The sequence below is a fragment of the Convolutriloba macropyga genome, chromosome 6, assembly GCF_964194025.1.
Source record: "Convolutriloba macropyga chromosome 6, txConMacr16.3, whole genome shotgun sequence".
NCBI classification, from domain to species: Eukaryota; Metazoa; Xenacoelomorpha; order Acoela; family Convolutidae; genus Convolutriloba; species Convolutriloba macropyga.
In genome coordinates, this window is record NC_134473.1 from 51656851 (window position 1) to 51672759 (window position 15909).

General features: G+C 35.6%; 1 protein-coding gene across 1 annotated transcript; it reads right to left on the reverse strand.

Annotated features, from left to right (window-relative positions):
• Positions 1 to 3838: 3838 nt before the first annotated feature.
• On the reverse strand, positions 3839 to 14817 carry LOC142341342 (uncharacterized). Its single transcript, XM_075392270.1, has 4 exons — positions 14407 to 14817; positions 11517 to 11577; positions 8437 to 8453; positions 3839 to 4033 (listed from the first exon to the last, which is right to left on the reverse strand). Exons 1-4 carry the CDS (start codon positions 14632 to 14634, stop codon positions 3839 to 3841), a joined length of 501 nt encoding a protein of 166 aa, XP_075248385.1. The 5' UTR covers positions 14635 to 14817.
• Positions 14818 to 15909: the final 1092 nt, after the last annotated feature.

Below are 15909 nucleotides of genomic sequence, written 5' to 3' on the forward strand. Positions count from 1 at the left end.
CCGAAATAGCCGAAAATGGCCGAAACTCGAGGTTTGGCGCCTACAGAGCAAAAATTGACCCACTCAACTCCATAAATTATATACAAATATGTATCGGGATACTCCCCACTACAATACAAATCCAGCAAACCCGTATATGCAGGGATACTATGGTATTTTGGGGTACGCATTTTTGGTGAACACCAATATCACCTGTAATGGTGACTTTTTTCAAATCCACTCAGAGCCAAAATTGATAATCTCAACTACATAAAATACCATATAAAATATATATGGGGAGACTCCCCACTAACTGGGGATTCTAAAACACTAACACTTGTTGGGTAAATTGCGTGTTTTGTTGTACCGAAAATTGGGTCACCCATAAAAACCCGAAAATTCGAACTATTTCAAATTTGAACATTAATAACTTTTTGATTACAACGATTTGAGAAACCAACCAAACACTGCAAGCAAGAAGGGTTCAGTGCCAACAGAATGCGACCACTCCCGTTCAATTTGGTTCAGTACTTTAGAAGAAATTAACAAAATACTGCTCTGTACCGCATTTTTGGGCTAAAAGTGAAGCCCAAAATCTCGGGAACTGACGTAAAATAACGTGAAACATAGTTGCCGGCGTATTCTTGGGTGTGGTTCTGGTCCACTTCGACGTTCTGGGTCACGGAAAACCTCTATGGGGAGGTGGGAAAAAATTTCCCACCTCACCATGAAGGTTATGATGTTTTGTGTGTTTTGACATAAAACAACATCCACGGAAATTTGATGAAATCGTGAAAAAAGAAAAATTGTTGAATTAATCCCATTGTTTGATACAATTAGCTTCAACAACCTAAATAGTGTATAGAAAACACAAAATGCACGCCCAAAAACTTGTTCAATTGCAAAAAACACCACTTCACCCATTCATTTGGTCAAATGACCTATTTTGGCTATCAAATTTCAAGTTTCGCTAATGTAAACCATCAAAAATTGTAGGAAAATGGTACAATCTGTATTTAGTGATACCCCTCATCAACTGAGCAATCCATAACACTATAATGTTTAATCTTGACAGAAGAAAAGTCAACTTTATGTCACCGCCGAAATAGCCGAAAATGGCCGAAACTCGAGGTTTGGCGCCTACAGAGCAAAAATTGACCCACTCAACTCCATAAATTATATACAAATATGTATCGGGATACTCCCCACTACAATACAAATCCAGCAAACCCGTATATGCAGGGATACTATGGTATTTTGGGGTACGCATTTTTGGGGAACACCAATATCACCTGTAATGGTGACTTTTTTCAAATCCAATCAGAGCCAAAATTGACAATCTCAACTACATAAAATACCATATAAAATATATATGGGCAGACTCCCCACTAACTGGGGATTCTAAAACACTAACACTTGTTGGGTAAATCGAGTGTTTTGTTGTACCGAAAATTGGGTCACCCATAAAAACCCGAAAATTCGAACTATTTCAAATTTGAACATTAATAACTTTTTGATTACAACGATTTGAGAAACCAACCAAACACTGCAAGCAAGAGGGGTTCAGTGCCAACAGAATGCGACCACCTCCCGTTCAATTTGGTTCAGTACTTTAGAAGAAATTAACAAAATACTGCTCTGTACCGCATTTTTTGGGCTAAAAGTGAAGCCCAAAATCTCGGGAACTGACGTAAAATAACGTGAAACATAGTTGCCGGCGTATTCTTGGGTGTGGTTCTGGTCCACTTCGACGTTCTGGGTCACGGAAAACCTTCATGGGGAGGTGGGAAAAAATTTCCCACCTCACCATGAAGGTTATGATGTTTTGTGTGTTTTGACATAAAACAACATCCACGGAAATTTGATGAAATCGTGAAAAAAGAAAAATTGTTGAATTAATCCCATTGTTTGATACAATTAGCTTCAACAACCTAAATAGTGTATAGAAAACACAAAATGCACGCCCAAAAACTTGTTCAATTGCAAAAAACACCACTTCACCCATTCATTTGGTCAAATGACCTATTTTGGCTATCAAATTTCAAGTTTCGCTAATGTAAACCATCAAAACTTGTAGGAAAATGGTACAATCTGTATTTAGTGATACCCCTCATCAACTGAGCAATCCAAAACACTATAATGTTTAATCTTGACAGAAGAAAAGTCAACTTTATGTCACCGCCGAAATAGCCGAAAATGGCCGAAACTCGAGGTTTGGCGCCTACAGAGCAAAAATTGACCCACTCAACTCCATAAAACCAAATACAAATATGTATCGGGATACTCCTCATTACAATGCGAATTCAGCAAACCCGTATATGCAGGGATACTATGGTGGGATATCTTTGCTGAATTCTTGAAGGTGACAAAGTTTCAAAAATATTTTTTTACAGAAATTAGAACAGAATTAATTTAACCGACCGCGAATGAATTAAACTAATCTTTTCGTTTCGTTACTTTCTTAATAATTTTTGGCTTAAGTTTTAGGATCTATTTATCAGCTGTGTAAGTTTTAAGGACTGTTTATTGTTTAAAAATGTAATTTGATCCAGTTAAACCGCAAACGTTTTTTTTTGAACTTCAGATTGCAGCTAATCTTTTTTGAGACCTAATACAAAAGCATGGGTCCTATTTTGAAACAAATACTCAGTTGTTACTTTTATCATGGGGATATTTCGTATATCAGTGAACGTGAAGAGAAGAAACCGATTCTAAGACTTGGCAGAGAAACCCAAGACTTGGATTTTCTCTGCCCAGAGAGGCCCCAAGTCTTGGGGTGAAGTTCACAAATTTCACCTGCAAATGGTTTTTTTTGACAGAAAACGTATAATTGGGCACCAAGTTTATAAAAAAAGTTGCCCTCATTAAATAAAAACTCCGGATCCTCATGATGTCAACCTTAACTCTGCTCAGAGAAACCCAAGACTTGGGGTCTGCGCTGCCCAGAAAAACCCAAGTCTTGGCCTCTCTCTGCCCAGAGATGTCTCAAGTCTTGGCTTCGCTACCCAAGTCTTGGCATCTCTCTGCCAAGACTTGGCCTCTGGAAAATCTCTGAATCAGGCCTGATGGGCTCTGGGGGTTCGGTACGGGAGGTATCTGGTATTCTTGTTAAGATATGCAAAAAATACCAGATACCTTTATCATGTCTCAAAAGAATTAGGTCCCTAGTGCAGAAGTACATATGCCTGGTTCGTTGGGAATGTTCGGTTTTAAACGTAAGAAATCGTCGGTATGTTTGACATGGAACGTAATAAAGCCTCGCGTTCTGTTTCGCAAGATGCCGTATGTTCGTTTTTCTAAACGTAAGAAATCTTTGGCATGTTTGATTTGAAACGCAAGATTTTTTAGGTATTTTCCATACGATTAATTGACCTTTTGTTTATAAAACAGTCAAATTAGGATTCTTTTCCCTAGCTTGTTGACAAAGCTGTTTTATTGACAAATTGCATTTTCTGTTTGTTTTAAGTTTCAAAGCGCATTGTAAAAGTTGAGCATTGATGGGGATTCAGTTCACCAATTCACATTCACTGTAATCAGAAGAAAAGAAATGCAACTGATTCCTTTCTGATGATCTGTTCTGGTTCCAAACCAAACTTACCGACGAGTTCAGTTCATACGTTTGGAAACGAACTACATTTGAACACGATTATACGACGCTTGACTGCGTTTGAAAACTGAACATGCAAACAACATTCTACAACTGAAAACTGAACACAACTGCGATAGCGATGAAAAACGTAAGAGCCTTCGTCGGTTTTCTGTTTTTGTATAACTTAAATGAAATATACCTCCAATTTCCAAAGTTTCTTAAAAATTTCTACTGGAGAATTTTTATTCTCATTGATAGTCTATAAAGACCTTACATGGCATAGACCATGTAGTAGATGAGATAGAAGAATGCAGAGATTCCCACACAGACGTATGACATGATGAAGTACTTGAGCAACTTGCCGTAGTAGCTTATACAGAAAAACACACACTCTGGGCAGCAGAAAGTCGCCAGACAGATCATGAAACTGTCGAAACACCCACAAAACGACTGGTGCCATACGTTCTAGAACATTCCACAAAATTAAACGTCTGATCTTTCTTGGCGCGTAAGAATGAGAACACCAAGCCCTAATTGTACTAGTGCTCAAAAATAGAAAGATGTTAGGACCCTTCTTGGCTAATAATTTTATGGAGAAAACGTTAAAAACCGCTGCATATTTTCCGCTGCTCAATCGTTTCTGAGTGTTTTTTTAAACGAAAAAAGACAAAAGTGGAATCTATTCTGACAAAAATCACTGTTTTTAACGAAATTTATAGCATATGGCAATCCGGGTCAAGGTTTTTGGGTGATTTTTTGTGAGAAATGCGGCGATTGCAGTGAATGCGGTGGAAAAAAATAATTCACCGAATTTCACTGCATTTCTTGCAGAAGTTCACCGCATCGACTTATGTTGTAAATTGTTGTAAGAAATGCGGTTAATGTGGTGAATGAGATGAAAAAAAATAATTCACCGCATTTCCCACAAAAATTCTTTGCTTTTTGCATTTTGCTTTCCAACGTTTATTTAATCTAGCTAGCAAGAGTTCTTAAAAATCTGGAATGAGCTAGAATCTCATCTCAGGATGAGATTACTACAATGGTTTAAGAACATATACTTCAAATTAAACGGATCGTTAAGAAAGCAAGCAAAACAAAAATGGACATTGCGTCAAAAGTGCTAAAAATTTAATCTTTTTCTGGCCCTAATTTTAGTCGGAAGGCGGATACAAAATACACAAGTAGGCTCTTATGCAGTAATTGCTGGTCGATTGTTTTACCTATCGCACATTGAACAAATTAAATTTTAATTTCTACCGTTTCTTTTTGTGGTTTTTGAAAGCTGAGATTTTCTGAGAATCAATAACACCGTTTCACAATTTCATCTAATTCATTTCAAATATTTTTGTTTTTAAAAAAGAATACAATGGCTCAAACTTTGTGGAAAAAGAAAAGAAATGACCTATTCTGTTTTTCAATTGAATACAATTTACAAGCATCTTTTAATAAATTGCTGATCAATGATGCTACTGTTTCTGCATTTCTGCATTTCAGCAGCTACAATATAATAGCATGGCCAATATTGGTCTCGCCGTGGTTCTTTGGAGCATAACGGACTAAAATTTTTCAATAGATTCTTCAGTTGATAGAGCTTTTTTTGGCAAATGTGGAACCATTTGACTTTTGGTTTTGTCTTGCAGTGCCATCCTTCCAGAAAATTATTCTAAAGTTGACTTTTGTGCTTTTATAGATAATAAATCTTCCTTGCATAAATCAGTCTCTGGGCAACTGACGATGTTTAGACTTTGATACCATATGCATTTGTTAGAAACTCGAAGTTTGTTTTTCCCCTTTTATATTTGTAAAAGTTTTGTAATTTTTGTGCTTTGACTTGCGTTGTTGTTCTTGTTCCTATAGACATTGTCACTCTTTGGTCAATACGTCTAATTGTTTGCCAATGTATTGGGAGAAAAATAAGAAATCTTTTTTCGTTGCTGGAGTTCAGTGCTGTTAATTTTACGACTCTGACACTAATTGTTTACAGAAAAAAAATTACGTGCACTTTGAGTTCTGATCCTCTCTTATTTTTTTTTGTTTTTGCGCTGTCCAAAAGTTTTGATATATAATGAGATATATAATGAAAATAGCAGATTGTAAATTTTGATGCAAGTTTTTATTTATTTTGGTTTGCCCTAATTAATTTTGAAAACATTGGAAGAATTTTGAGTATCGCATAGTTTTATATAATTTGTTAACCTAAGCCAATTTTAAGAAATTCGGTTGGCACGCTTAAATCCATCAGCAAAAAAAATTAACCCAATTATGGCCCTTAACTTTTGATAACTATCTTCAATTTTTGCTCCAAAACATTTATAGACTTTTCAAAAATTAGGCCATTTTTTAATATTGTTTGTAGAGTAGCAGTGCAAACTCGCTAACAAAAAATCCAAAACTCTTTTTTCTGATATACCTCGGGATTTATATTTTTTCCAAATCATTTGCTGTTTTTTTTTCTTTTTTAGAAAACAATTAAAGTTTTCGAGAAATGGCATTAATTGTTGTTTTCCGTTGCCTATCTCCTATTTTCTATTATAACATTTTGATCAGCGTTGAAATGAAACATTAAAAAAACAGACGGTGATATTTGATTTTTGCACATTTTTCTGACCGAAAGAGCATATATTATGATTTTCTATTTGATTTTTCGGAATCAAAATTGATTTTTCCGTTTTTCTTTTTCATTGGCTTTTTTATCACTTTCTAGTTTATTGGAGTTTCAAACTGATGTGTCTGGTTTTGTAAAAGTGTTAGTAGCAACTGGCTAACATTATCAAAATTTCATTTTTTTTTCACTGGCTTTGATTTCATTTGGTTTCAAAATTTTATTTTGATGTCAAATGAACTTTTGCTTGTTTTTTTTACTTGTCTCACTTTCCGAAAAAAACAAATGCGTAATTACGAATTTTTTAAGGTCTTACTTTGTTGTAAAGATGTGGTTGTTTTCTACAGAACGAAGTGTCTGTTTTAGCTTTATTTGCACATGAGGAGAACAATAATAATATGAAATCACAGTTTTTAGAGCAATCGATCGAAGGAATTGATGGGTTCCCTTGAAATACGTGACTCATATCACTCCTGAATTACCTTGTGATTATCTGGCTTGGGTGTTCTATTTCATTTTGGTGTACTTTTCATTTCACAAATTAAAGAAATTAGTGAGCGCAGTCGTCGCTTTTTTGATTTCTGCACACATTTTACATACAAATTGAGACTATATACTGCTCTAATGTTCACTCAACTGAATATTAGGAATTGCGTTTTTCACACGTGTGTCTTTTGTTTTAAAAAAAATCTCTCAAAAAACGGCAAATTTTTTTTACTCTTTTTAGGTATTCCATCTTTACTTTAGTTGGCAGAGAACTAACCTAAGAACGTGAATGATCAAGGCCAGAACATTTTGTGCGATTGCGGGCCTCCTTGTTTATGATTACTGTCCTTAAAATTTGTTAATTGTTATTATGAGAAGGTTTTCAACAATGACCACATCTATGGATATTGTCCCTTTCGTAGGAAAAGATTAAGACTTCTAGCTAAAGATTCAGTTCTTCGCAGGTTTTTATCTTGAGCTAGGTGATGAATACTAATATTTGAACAGCAATAGTACAGAAGGTTTATTTAATTGAGAAGTTAAATTAAAAATAATCAAACCAAAATGGAGAGCGAAAGAAGGCCATAATTTTGTTAATTAATGCTTCTCTAAAGATCGTATCGCCGCATACAACAATATATCAAATTTTCCTAATTAAAAACTCGATCCAAAAAAACGGGGGTCATTTTTTTCAAAGTCATGAAAACCGACGCTTCGTGTAATTAAATTAGAAATTTCTTACGATTAAAAAGCAAGAACCGAAGATTATTTTCTCAAAAATTGACAAAAACTTCAAATATAAAAAAATGACCCCAGGTTGAGGTGCCATCCGGAAGTTACCTTTGATCAGACCAATTCCAACGCGCACGGTGTGTTCCCAGACCAAAATTACAGGGTCTGGGATTTGGTTTGAGCGCACAATAGTATGATGAGAGGTCATTTCGCTCTGGGAATGGCATGATCAGAGGTCACTTCGGTCTGGGGATGGTATGATCAGATGTCACTTCGGTCTGGCGATTGTATTATCAGAGGTCACTTCTGTATATGGAAAACTGTCTAAATTTTTCCATTGAGTTCGAAATATGCACTAATGATATACTAAATAAAATTTTCTCAGTAGTTGGTTTTTTTCCTTAGCAATAATACTTTTAGAATGGTCTTTTCTTTAGATGAATTTAATAACGCAAACATCTATTTTTATGAAATGAATATTTTATAACAAAATTTGTTCATAGTGAAAACCATTCACTGATCAGACTATTTCGAGCGCAATTGAGTCTGATCAGAGGTCTGATATAGCGCACAATAGTCTGATCAAGAGTGACGTTTGAGCGCACAATAGTCTGATCGGAATTGATTATGAGCTCACAATCGTCTGGACGATGGTCTGGGTTTGGTCTGGACCATGGTCGCACAATTGTCTGGACAATGGTCTGATTTTGGTCTGATCACAGGTCCTTTCCGTCTGGAAAAGTCTGATCAGAGACAGTTTTGAGCGCACTTCGAGCGCACACGGTGTTTCGAGCGCACTTTAGTCTGATCAGAGGGTATTTTGGTCTGGGATGGTCTGATCAGAGGTTACTTTCGTCTGGCGCAGTCTGATCAGATGTCACTTCCGGATAACACCTCAACCTGGGACAAATTTCTTTTGGTTTTGGCAAAGCAAATCAAACTAATGATTAGAAAAGAACATCAATAATTGTGATTTTTAGGGTAAATTCTATGGGGATAAACGGGGGACATCAATACGTAGCATACCGATGTTCACGTGTAAACTTACCGATGAACCCTGTTGAGCTGTAACGGAAATATAATTGCAATATTTAATTCATATTGTAAAGTTCAAAATCAATTTGGGGACAATAGACATTTTGGGGTTTGCGGTCGCTAAACTCTGGCAATGTCATTGGTTCATATCTATCACCGGACTAGATTGGACAGGCAAATCTCTAGCGTCCAAAAACCACTATAACGAATCTGTGTCGCATCCAAAAACGACGATACCGAACCTCTCATATGAATCTTTTAAAACCAAAAACACCGAATCTCTCTTGCGTAACTGTAATTTTTTCCAGTTATTCCTAGTTATCTCATAATCCTCAATTGGTATTGATTCATGTTTAAAGCATTATAAAGTTGGGTAACAAACTGAAAATGTGTCCAACTCTAGTCCAGCAGCCGCAACATTTTTTACGCATTTCTATCATGCTATTAAGTATTGCCTTCAAATTCAAAGAAAATCATCTTTTTCAAATTGAAAAAATTTAATGGTACTTTTTGGGTAAATTCACCTACTTTTCGGTTTGTTGTCACTTTGTATCTCCTTCGATATACTTATAAGTTTTAATTGTTCTGCAAGCCATAGTAGAAATCTTTTGACCTGAAAGCCACAATAGATTGGTCTGTTAGCTAAAGTAGCAATCGCTGCCACCAAAAACTGTTATTTAGGTACTCTCTGAACAGCAGGAATTTTATTAAACAGATAAAAGTTGGAATACTTTATAGTAGGTCTTGATTGTTCATTTGTTGCAAATAGATCACCTTTTTGGATAAAGTTTCAACCAACATCGGATATTTTTTATTTCTTTATTTACTGTCAGCATTTGAAAACTAGCAATTAAAATTTGACGCCTGATAAACAAGATAATTAAAAAAAATTATGCTGTATTGCGATTGCTTCAAATGAGTTCTTCAATTATGGGATCACGATAAAAACCAAATTTATGGCTCTGTTTAAAACTTTATCATTTTTTGAGTGCGCATTAACTTTTATATTTTCTTCATTGCTGGAAGTCAAACAAGTAGAAGAAACCTGTTATAAAAAATAAATTGGGGCTTCATATCTGCATGAAGTACCAATATATCAGGCAAAAAAAATTAAATGCTTCGTCGGCCCCAATTTTATCGAAAAACATGTCAACCCAAAGATTCAATTTTAATGAGTTTTTCCTGGACGCAATTTAATTTAACAAAGTGAGAATCTTTGATTATTATTGGATTATGAAATTGTCCTCAATTTGTTAATTTTCAAAATTACGCTATTGCACATAATACATTAAGTTTGTTTATAAACACAAAAATTCAGCAAATGCGAAGCAAAGATAATAAGTGAAAGCTATAGCAGTTAATATTGGAAAAATTTATAACAAGCAAAAGAGAACAATGGCTCTTAGGTTTAACATGGTTGGCAAAACAGAAACCTTGGTCTTCAACTCCGTTTAAACTTTTTTCTAATCGAAAAAAAAATTGTCGCCAAACTTTTCAGAAGATTTAAAAAAGATAACTGGAAAGTGCTTTATTTTACCAACACTGACTTCAGAAAACGCGTTTTTGGAATTCATATGTTAAAAATTATAAGAAATAAATTATATGAAAAAAGCACATATTATTCGAAAAAATTTATTTTACTCAAAAAAATTAAGAAATTTGTTACCCCGTTCGACGCTAGGAAGATTTTAATCATTTTTGGTGATCAATTTATCTTATTATGGTTTTGAAATTGCTATTTCATTCGAGTTCTTAGCTCAGAAACTTTTGTGTCGCATTCTTCTAAAAAATGATTATCTGGTCAAAAGCAAAGCTTTCTACCTACTTTTGGCTGACTTACTTCTGTTTCCCGATCAATTAGAAACTAAATGAAAAGGAGAGAGTTTTCATTATGAACCATGCTCAGCATGTGTCTCGAGCATCATCAGACTTTATTTGCAAGGTTTTGTATTTTTTAGCAACCCAGTTATAACTGAAAAATGTTATTCAAAACGTCTTTTTTAAAGTGCTTTCGAATCAAGTTTAACGCTCAAAACTCATTGGATTGCTAAGCATCCACACACAAACAAATCTAAGATGCAATTGAATTTTTGTCACTGTTTTTCAAAATGACAAAAAAGCCGATTAAGTGGCTTTGTATGATAAAATTTTTATCAGTTTCCGAAAACAAGCGGGTTGTTACTATTGTTTTAAGGAAAATCAGAAGGTCGATTGGGCGAATTTGTAGTAATGAAATACGTTTGAGAAGCGTTGTTGTTATTTTTGTTTTCTCTCCTTACTATCTCGGCAACTCCAACACTGACGATTTCAAGCCCCGTACAAAAAGGGGCGAATGAGAATACGCAGTAGACAAAATCTGAAAAATTGCAAACTTCATGCGTTTATTGTTGTTATGCAGGAGTTTTCGGCAGACGTTTAGACATTTTTCGATATAATAGCAACATTGAGTAAGATAACTGATTAATGACATGACTTGATAGAGCCCGCTTACTCCTACAGAAATCTGAAAAATATGGTAACCTCCTTCATTGAGGTTAGAATACATTTTGCCCCTTTTTATCTCCTTTTTTGCTCTGTGAAGAGTCGTGGAACAAAGCCTAATCAGCTGCGCATTTGCATAAGTTACTAAGTTGCACAATTGTTGAAATCGAACACAAACTTGCAATCAATTTTGATAGATTCCCGATGACGATAACAAAGATTTGTTAATATTCTTTATTTTTTCCTATTAAAAAGGATTTCAGCCGACGACTTTGACAATTTCTCCCGTTTTTCTACGTTTTTAAATTAAAGTATCAACAACTTCCTACGTTTGATGACCGAGCAAGTGAAAAATTTAACATGCTCAAAACCGAGCAGAATCTGTTAAAATTTAAAAAAACGTACACGTTTCCTTCGTTTTTGTCGAAGTAAATGAGACTATATGGGCAATTTCCTTGTGTTTAATGTCGACAATTTCTCGACTAGATCAGGCCGCACATTACTGCAATCTTGCTCGAATGCAAATTGCAAATTGCGCATATTACAGTAAAACAGTCTCTTCACATATAAAGTGAACACTAAGTAGTTTCAATTTGTGCAAAGGGAACTCACTAGGGGCGACCACAGTCACTGCCTGCACCGTCACTTGTGGTGGTTGTTGCGGCTGGGCGTACTAAACATAAACAACATAAGGTTTACATCATATTCCCAAACTCATACCGATTTTAAAAGTTGCCCCCTTTATAAGCGTCCGCCAATGTACCAACGTCCCCCAAACTTGGAGTTTTGGCAATTGCTGAAAATAAGGAATATTTTCCCTAATTTCACTAAATTACCGCAGCTAAGTCATGTAATGTTTGATTTTAGCTTGCTTTATAATTGAATACAAGAACATTCTGTGAAGTTCATTATGTATAGCTTCCCATGGTGTAAATCATAGCTTTCCATGTATTTCCAACAGTGTAAATATTCCTTGGTTTAACACTCTAGTTTGTAAACATTTAACCAGGTGCACGTTAAAAGAATCTTAGTCAGCGTCAGAAAATCTTTGCAAAACACTGGAAATATTGAGAGGCGAGGAAATCTGATCGGATTAAAGCACTAACATTACAACCGTAAAACTTGCATGATAGGCTCTGATAACATTTTTCGGATCTTTTCAATAACTGCCCACCTTTTGCAAAAAAAGGGCTATTCTTGAATAGAATTTAAGTGAGCGATTTACTAACCAATCAGAGACCACTAATAACTTTCCGTGTAGGCTCATATTGTGTTAAACTATGGTTAGAATAAAATGCGCCATGCTAGGGCAACTAGCCAAATTGGAATACAAAGCGAAAAGAATTTTCCACTGGCAGGTCGGTGGGCGCGCTTCGCGCGCGTCGCAACTTTGCCGCGATAACCGATCCGCGATTTGCAGATTACATCCCACAGCGCGCGAGAGGCATCGCCGTGAACAGCGGTCCGCAATTGCGCTTAAACTGATATTCGGCAATCTAAACTGTAGGCCAACTAATATTGTGGTAAATTATAGCACAAAAGGGGTGGCGATTCTCTACTAGGTATTAAAGAGGGGCAATTGTTGAAAAGATCTCAATATTCCTTACGCTTATTTCAGTTGTACTCAATTCCATTCAATAAAGCTCAATGGAAACGAATCAAAGAATTTCGAAATTAGATATGGCTGACAAAATGTCAAATAGAAATCCGAGAATGATTTAGGTCTTCTTGGAAGACCGAGAAAGCAGCTTCACTTTTTGAAATCTAATCGCAATCTGTTTTGATAGTAATTGTAATCTGATTTCTCGGCCGATGCTAAAATGTGCTTCCTTATATTCCAATACTATCCGAAGATCCACTACATTGCAGAGCAGTCAATTTTATTTGAGATGAAACCCATACCGAACTCCAAGTGTAAATTAGTACTGGGCAATAGTAAATGCAAGTCTCCCATGTAATATAACTCGCTCGCTTTCTCTATTGAAATTAGCTGCTTTCAAGCGTGTATTAATGGCGTCAAGACAAAATTTCAACACGGGTGGTGGTGGAGAATGGAGAAAATGGGTTTAATCCTCTACTAAACTTTATTTTTACACTCGGCCCAAGTCGGGCCATTGTAAAATCAGAGTAAACGCAAGCATGACAAGTCAAAAAAGTGACATGAATCAGAATACGGTTGAGTAATGATGAGGAATTACTTTATTACTGGCCCAGTACTGAAACGCACTTGGACTTATGCACGGGAGCCCTGTCCAATCAGAAACAAAAATATAAGGGGTGTTTTAAACTCAAACTTATTATTTGGTTTCGAAGGTTGCGCTTATGTTTTCATGCTACTTTTCTCAGCATTAGTTTTCAAGCAATAGTGTTTTCCACTGTCGGTCAATTGGTCGAACTAAAAATTAGCCGGCACACCTTTTAGCCGACAATTAAGCAACTATAACTAATTAGAAACCATATTTAATAAAAATTGTCGAGGCAATAAGCGGGTAAAGTAGCGCCCCTTAATTTTTATAGAAACATTAATTAGCAACAACTATTATCTACCTTGGTCATACTTGATACTCGAGAAAATCATTATATTATCTTCTTTGATTTGATTGATTTATAAAATTAACTAAATTCAGAAAAGATTACAAGAAAGTTGTTGTTCGAGATTAAAAAATTGAAATTCGCTGACACTTTCTAGGTTTTCGTAGTTCGAGGTTTTTGTAATTGACATACGACATAGATCTTTCTTGCATAAAGGCCTATTAAGACCTGCAGTTGGTCTGTAACGCTTATAATTGTCAAAATAAATTACAAACATAATTTTGCCTTTAAATTGTGTTACAGTTTAAATTGTGTTATCAAAAAAATTACAATATTTTTAATTGTTTTATGATTCACAAGTAAATATCGACTCTAAACCTGGAAAGTTTGAAAAAAAGTTACACATATTTCGTAGCATCCCAGGTCGAGGTTTCTGGGCAAATTTTTGTAACAAATGCGGTGAATGAGGTGAGATTTTGTAAGAAATGCGGTGATTGCGGTGAATGCGGTGAAAATAAATATTTCATCGCATTTCACCGCATTTCTCACAAAAACCCACCGCAAAATTCACCGCATTTCTTACAAAAATTCACCGCATTCGCTTTGCAACGTTTTCTCAATCTTATTTATATTCACTAGAAATATCACAATTTTTAGTGAAGGTTGGCGCAGTGAAATAAGCAAATGTCGTCATGCGCGAGGACAGAAGTTCGAACCCAGGTAGGGACGCCTCTTTTTTGTAAGAATACTGAGAACGCGGTGAAAATAAATAATTCACCGCGGTTCACCGCATTCACCGCAAAAAGATGTAAGAAATACGCGGTGAAATTTTTTTTTTCACCGCATTTCACCGCATTTCTTACCAAAATTCACCACCAAACCTCGACCCGGGATAGATTATACTTGACAAACTTTTAGTTTTAGATTTACAAATAAAAAGAGACAAAGTTGAGAAAAATGAGGTATTTACTTGCTGCACGGGCGGTCCAGCCATCACTGGCTGGGGTCCAGGTTGGTATCCTTGATTGTACTGTCCCCCATACTGCTGTGGGGGCTGCTGGGCCGGAACATAGCCTGGTTGCGGTGGCACACCACCGGGTAGCTGGTTGTTGTATGGCGGGGGAACGGGCTCCCCTTTCTGGGGTAGGGGACCTCCCCCCATTTGCTGCCCTGGAGTTGTGGGGTATGATGTTGACATTTGGAGTTTTTTGTCAAATCTTAAACTGTAGATAGCTTTTTTGTCTTTGCTTCCAACGTATAAACGTTTGATATGGTTTTAAATGCTGGTTTGTTTCTATGCAAGTGAGTTTAGTTTATTTTTGTTTTGAAATGAGGTTGCTACGCTTTGCGGAGTCTTTGATGTGAAGGTAAATTCTCTCAACTCAACTATTCAAAAACGAAAAAAAAAAGAACGTGAAGGAATTTAATTGAATGCCGGGAGCAACTTTTACATTTGTAACATTTCCCAAAAAGGAGCTTTATATATAATAGAAACCGACAATTTGTGTTTATAACACAAATTGGTTTAGTATATCGGTATTGTAAAAATAAAGTTTTGGTAAGAGTGTGTTTAAATTGGAAATTGAGCAGTTAGTTGTGATTTTGATACCATCAGCTTTTTCGCAACGTTTTCTGCTATTTTATTTAAAAATAAATTCTTCCTAAAACAAGCAGTTAAGGAATTTGCGTACCTGTAAAACTAAGAGGGAAAACATAATAACTTCCTTAGTTACGGCTTAGCAAAACCAGAAGAACGCAAAGAATGCAAGCATAGCAAAGTGTGCGTTTTAATTAAAGAACCTAAAGTTGAACAGGTTTGAATAATGAGTGATTTCAAGAAACGCACGCATCACTTACTTGAACTGAAAATGTGTTTACTCAACTGTCGTTGGTAAAAAAAAGCAGTTAGCTCAAAAATGGAAAAGAAAATCAGAAAGCTATAAAAGCTTATCACCAATCTTATGAAGGTTAACATTAATAAAAATAATACTGTTTGTGATTTCTGCTTAATTGCTTAGAAGCATTCACGAGGAACTAAAATACAACTGCAGCTAATCTGGTCAGTCTGAGACTTACCCGCATTGAGAATTAGCGACGAAACCGACCCAAGAATTGTCGTTTTTTGTCGGTTTTTGTCGATTTTGTTGGTTTTTTTGTAAGAACCCTCGATAATTGTCGTTTTTACCTGTATCGTTGAAAAGTTATGGTAGAAGTGTCGACTACCGTCCTTTTGCCAGATTTGTCATTTTTTCACAAAAAAGGTCGATAATTGTCGTTTCTATCGTTAGCGTCATTCTCGTTTCTGAGTCGGGGTGTTATCTGTGAAACCACACTCCAAAAAACGTGCAGGTAAACTTACCTAAACACTCAGATAAATTTATTTCATATTACTGCGAATCCTGCCAAAAACCGAATACATTAAGATTTGATGCACGTTTCTATCGACTGATTATAATTTGTCCAACTTTTCTAG

Bases quoted from the DNA above. Each gene is read 5' to 3' on its own strand.
- LOC142341342 (XM_075392270.1), bottom strand. From the start codon at position 14,634: ATGTCAACATCATACCCCACAACTCCAGGGCAGCAAATGGGGGGAGGT. The intron at 11,578-14,406 runs GTAAATACCTCA...GTTTATGTTTAG, and splicing joins CTGGACCGCCCGTGCAGCAA to TACGCCCAGCCGCAACAACC.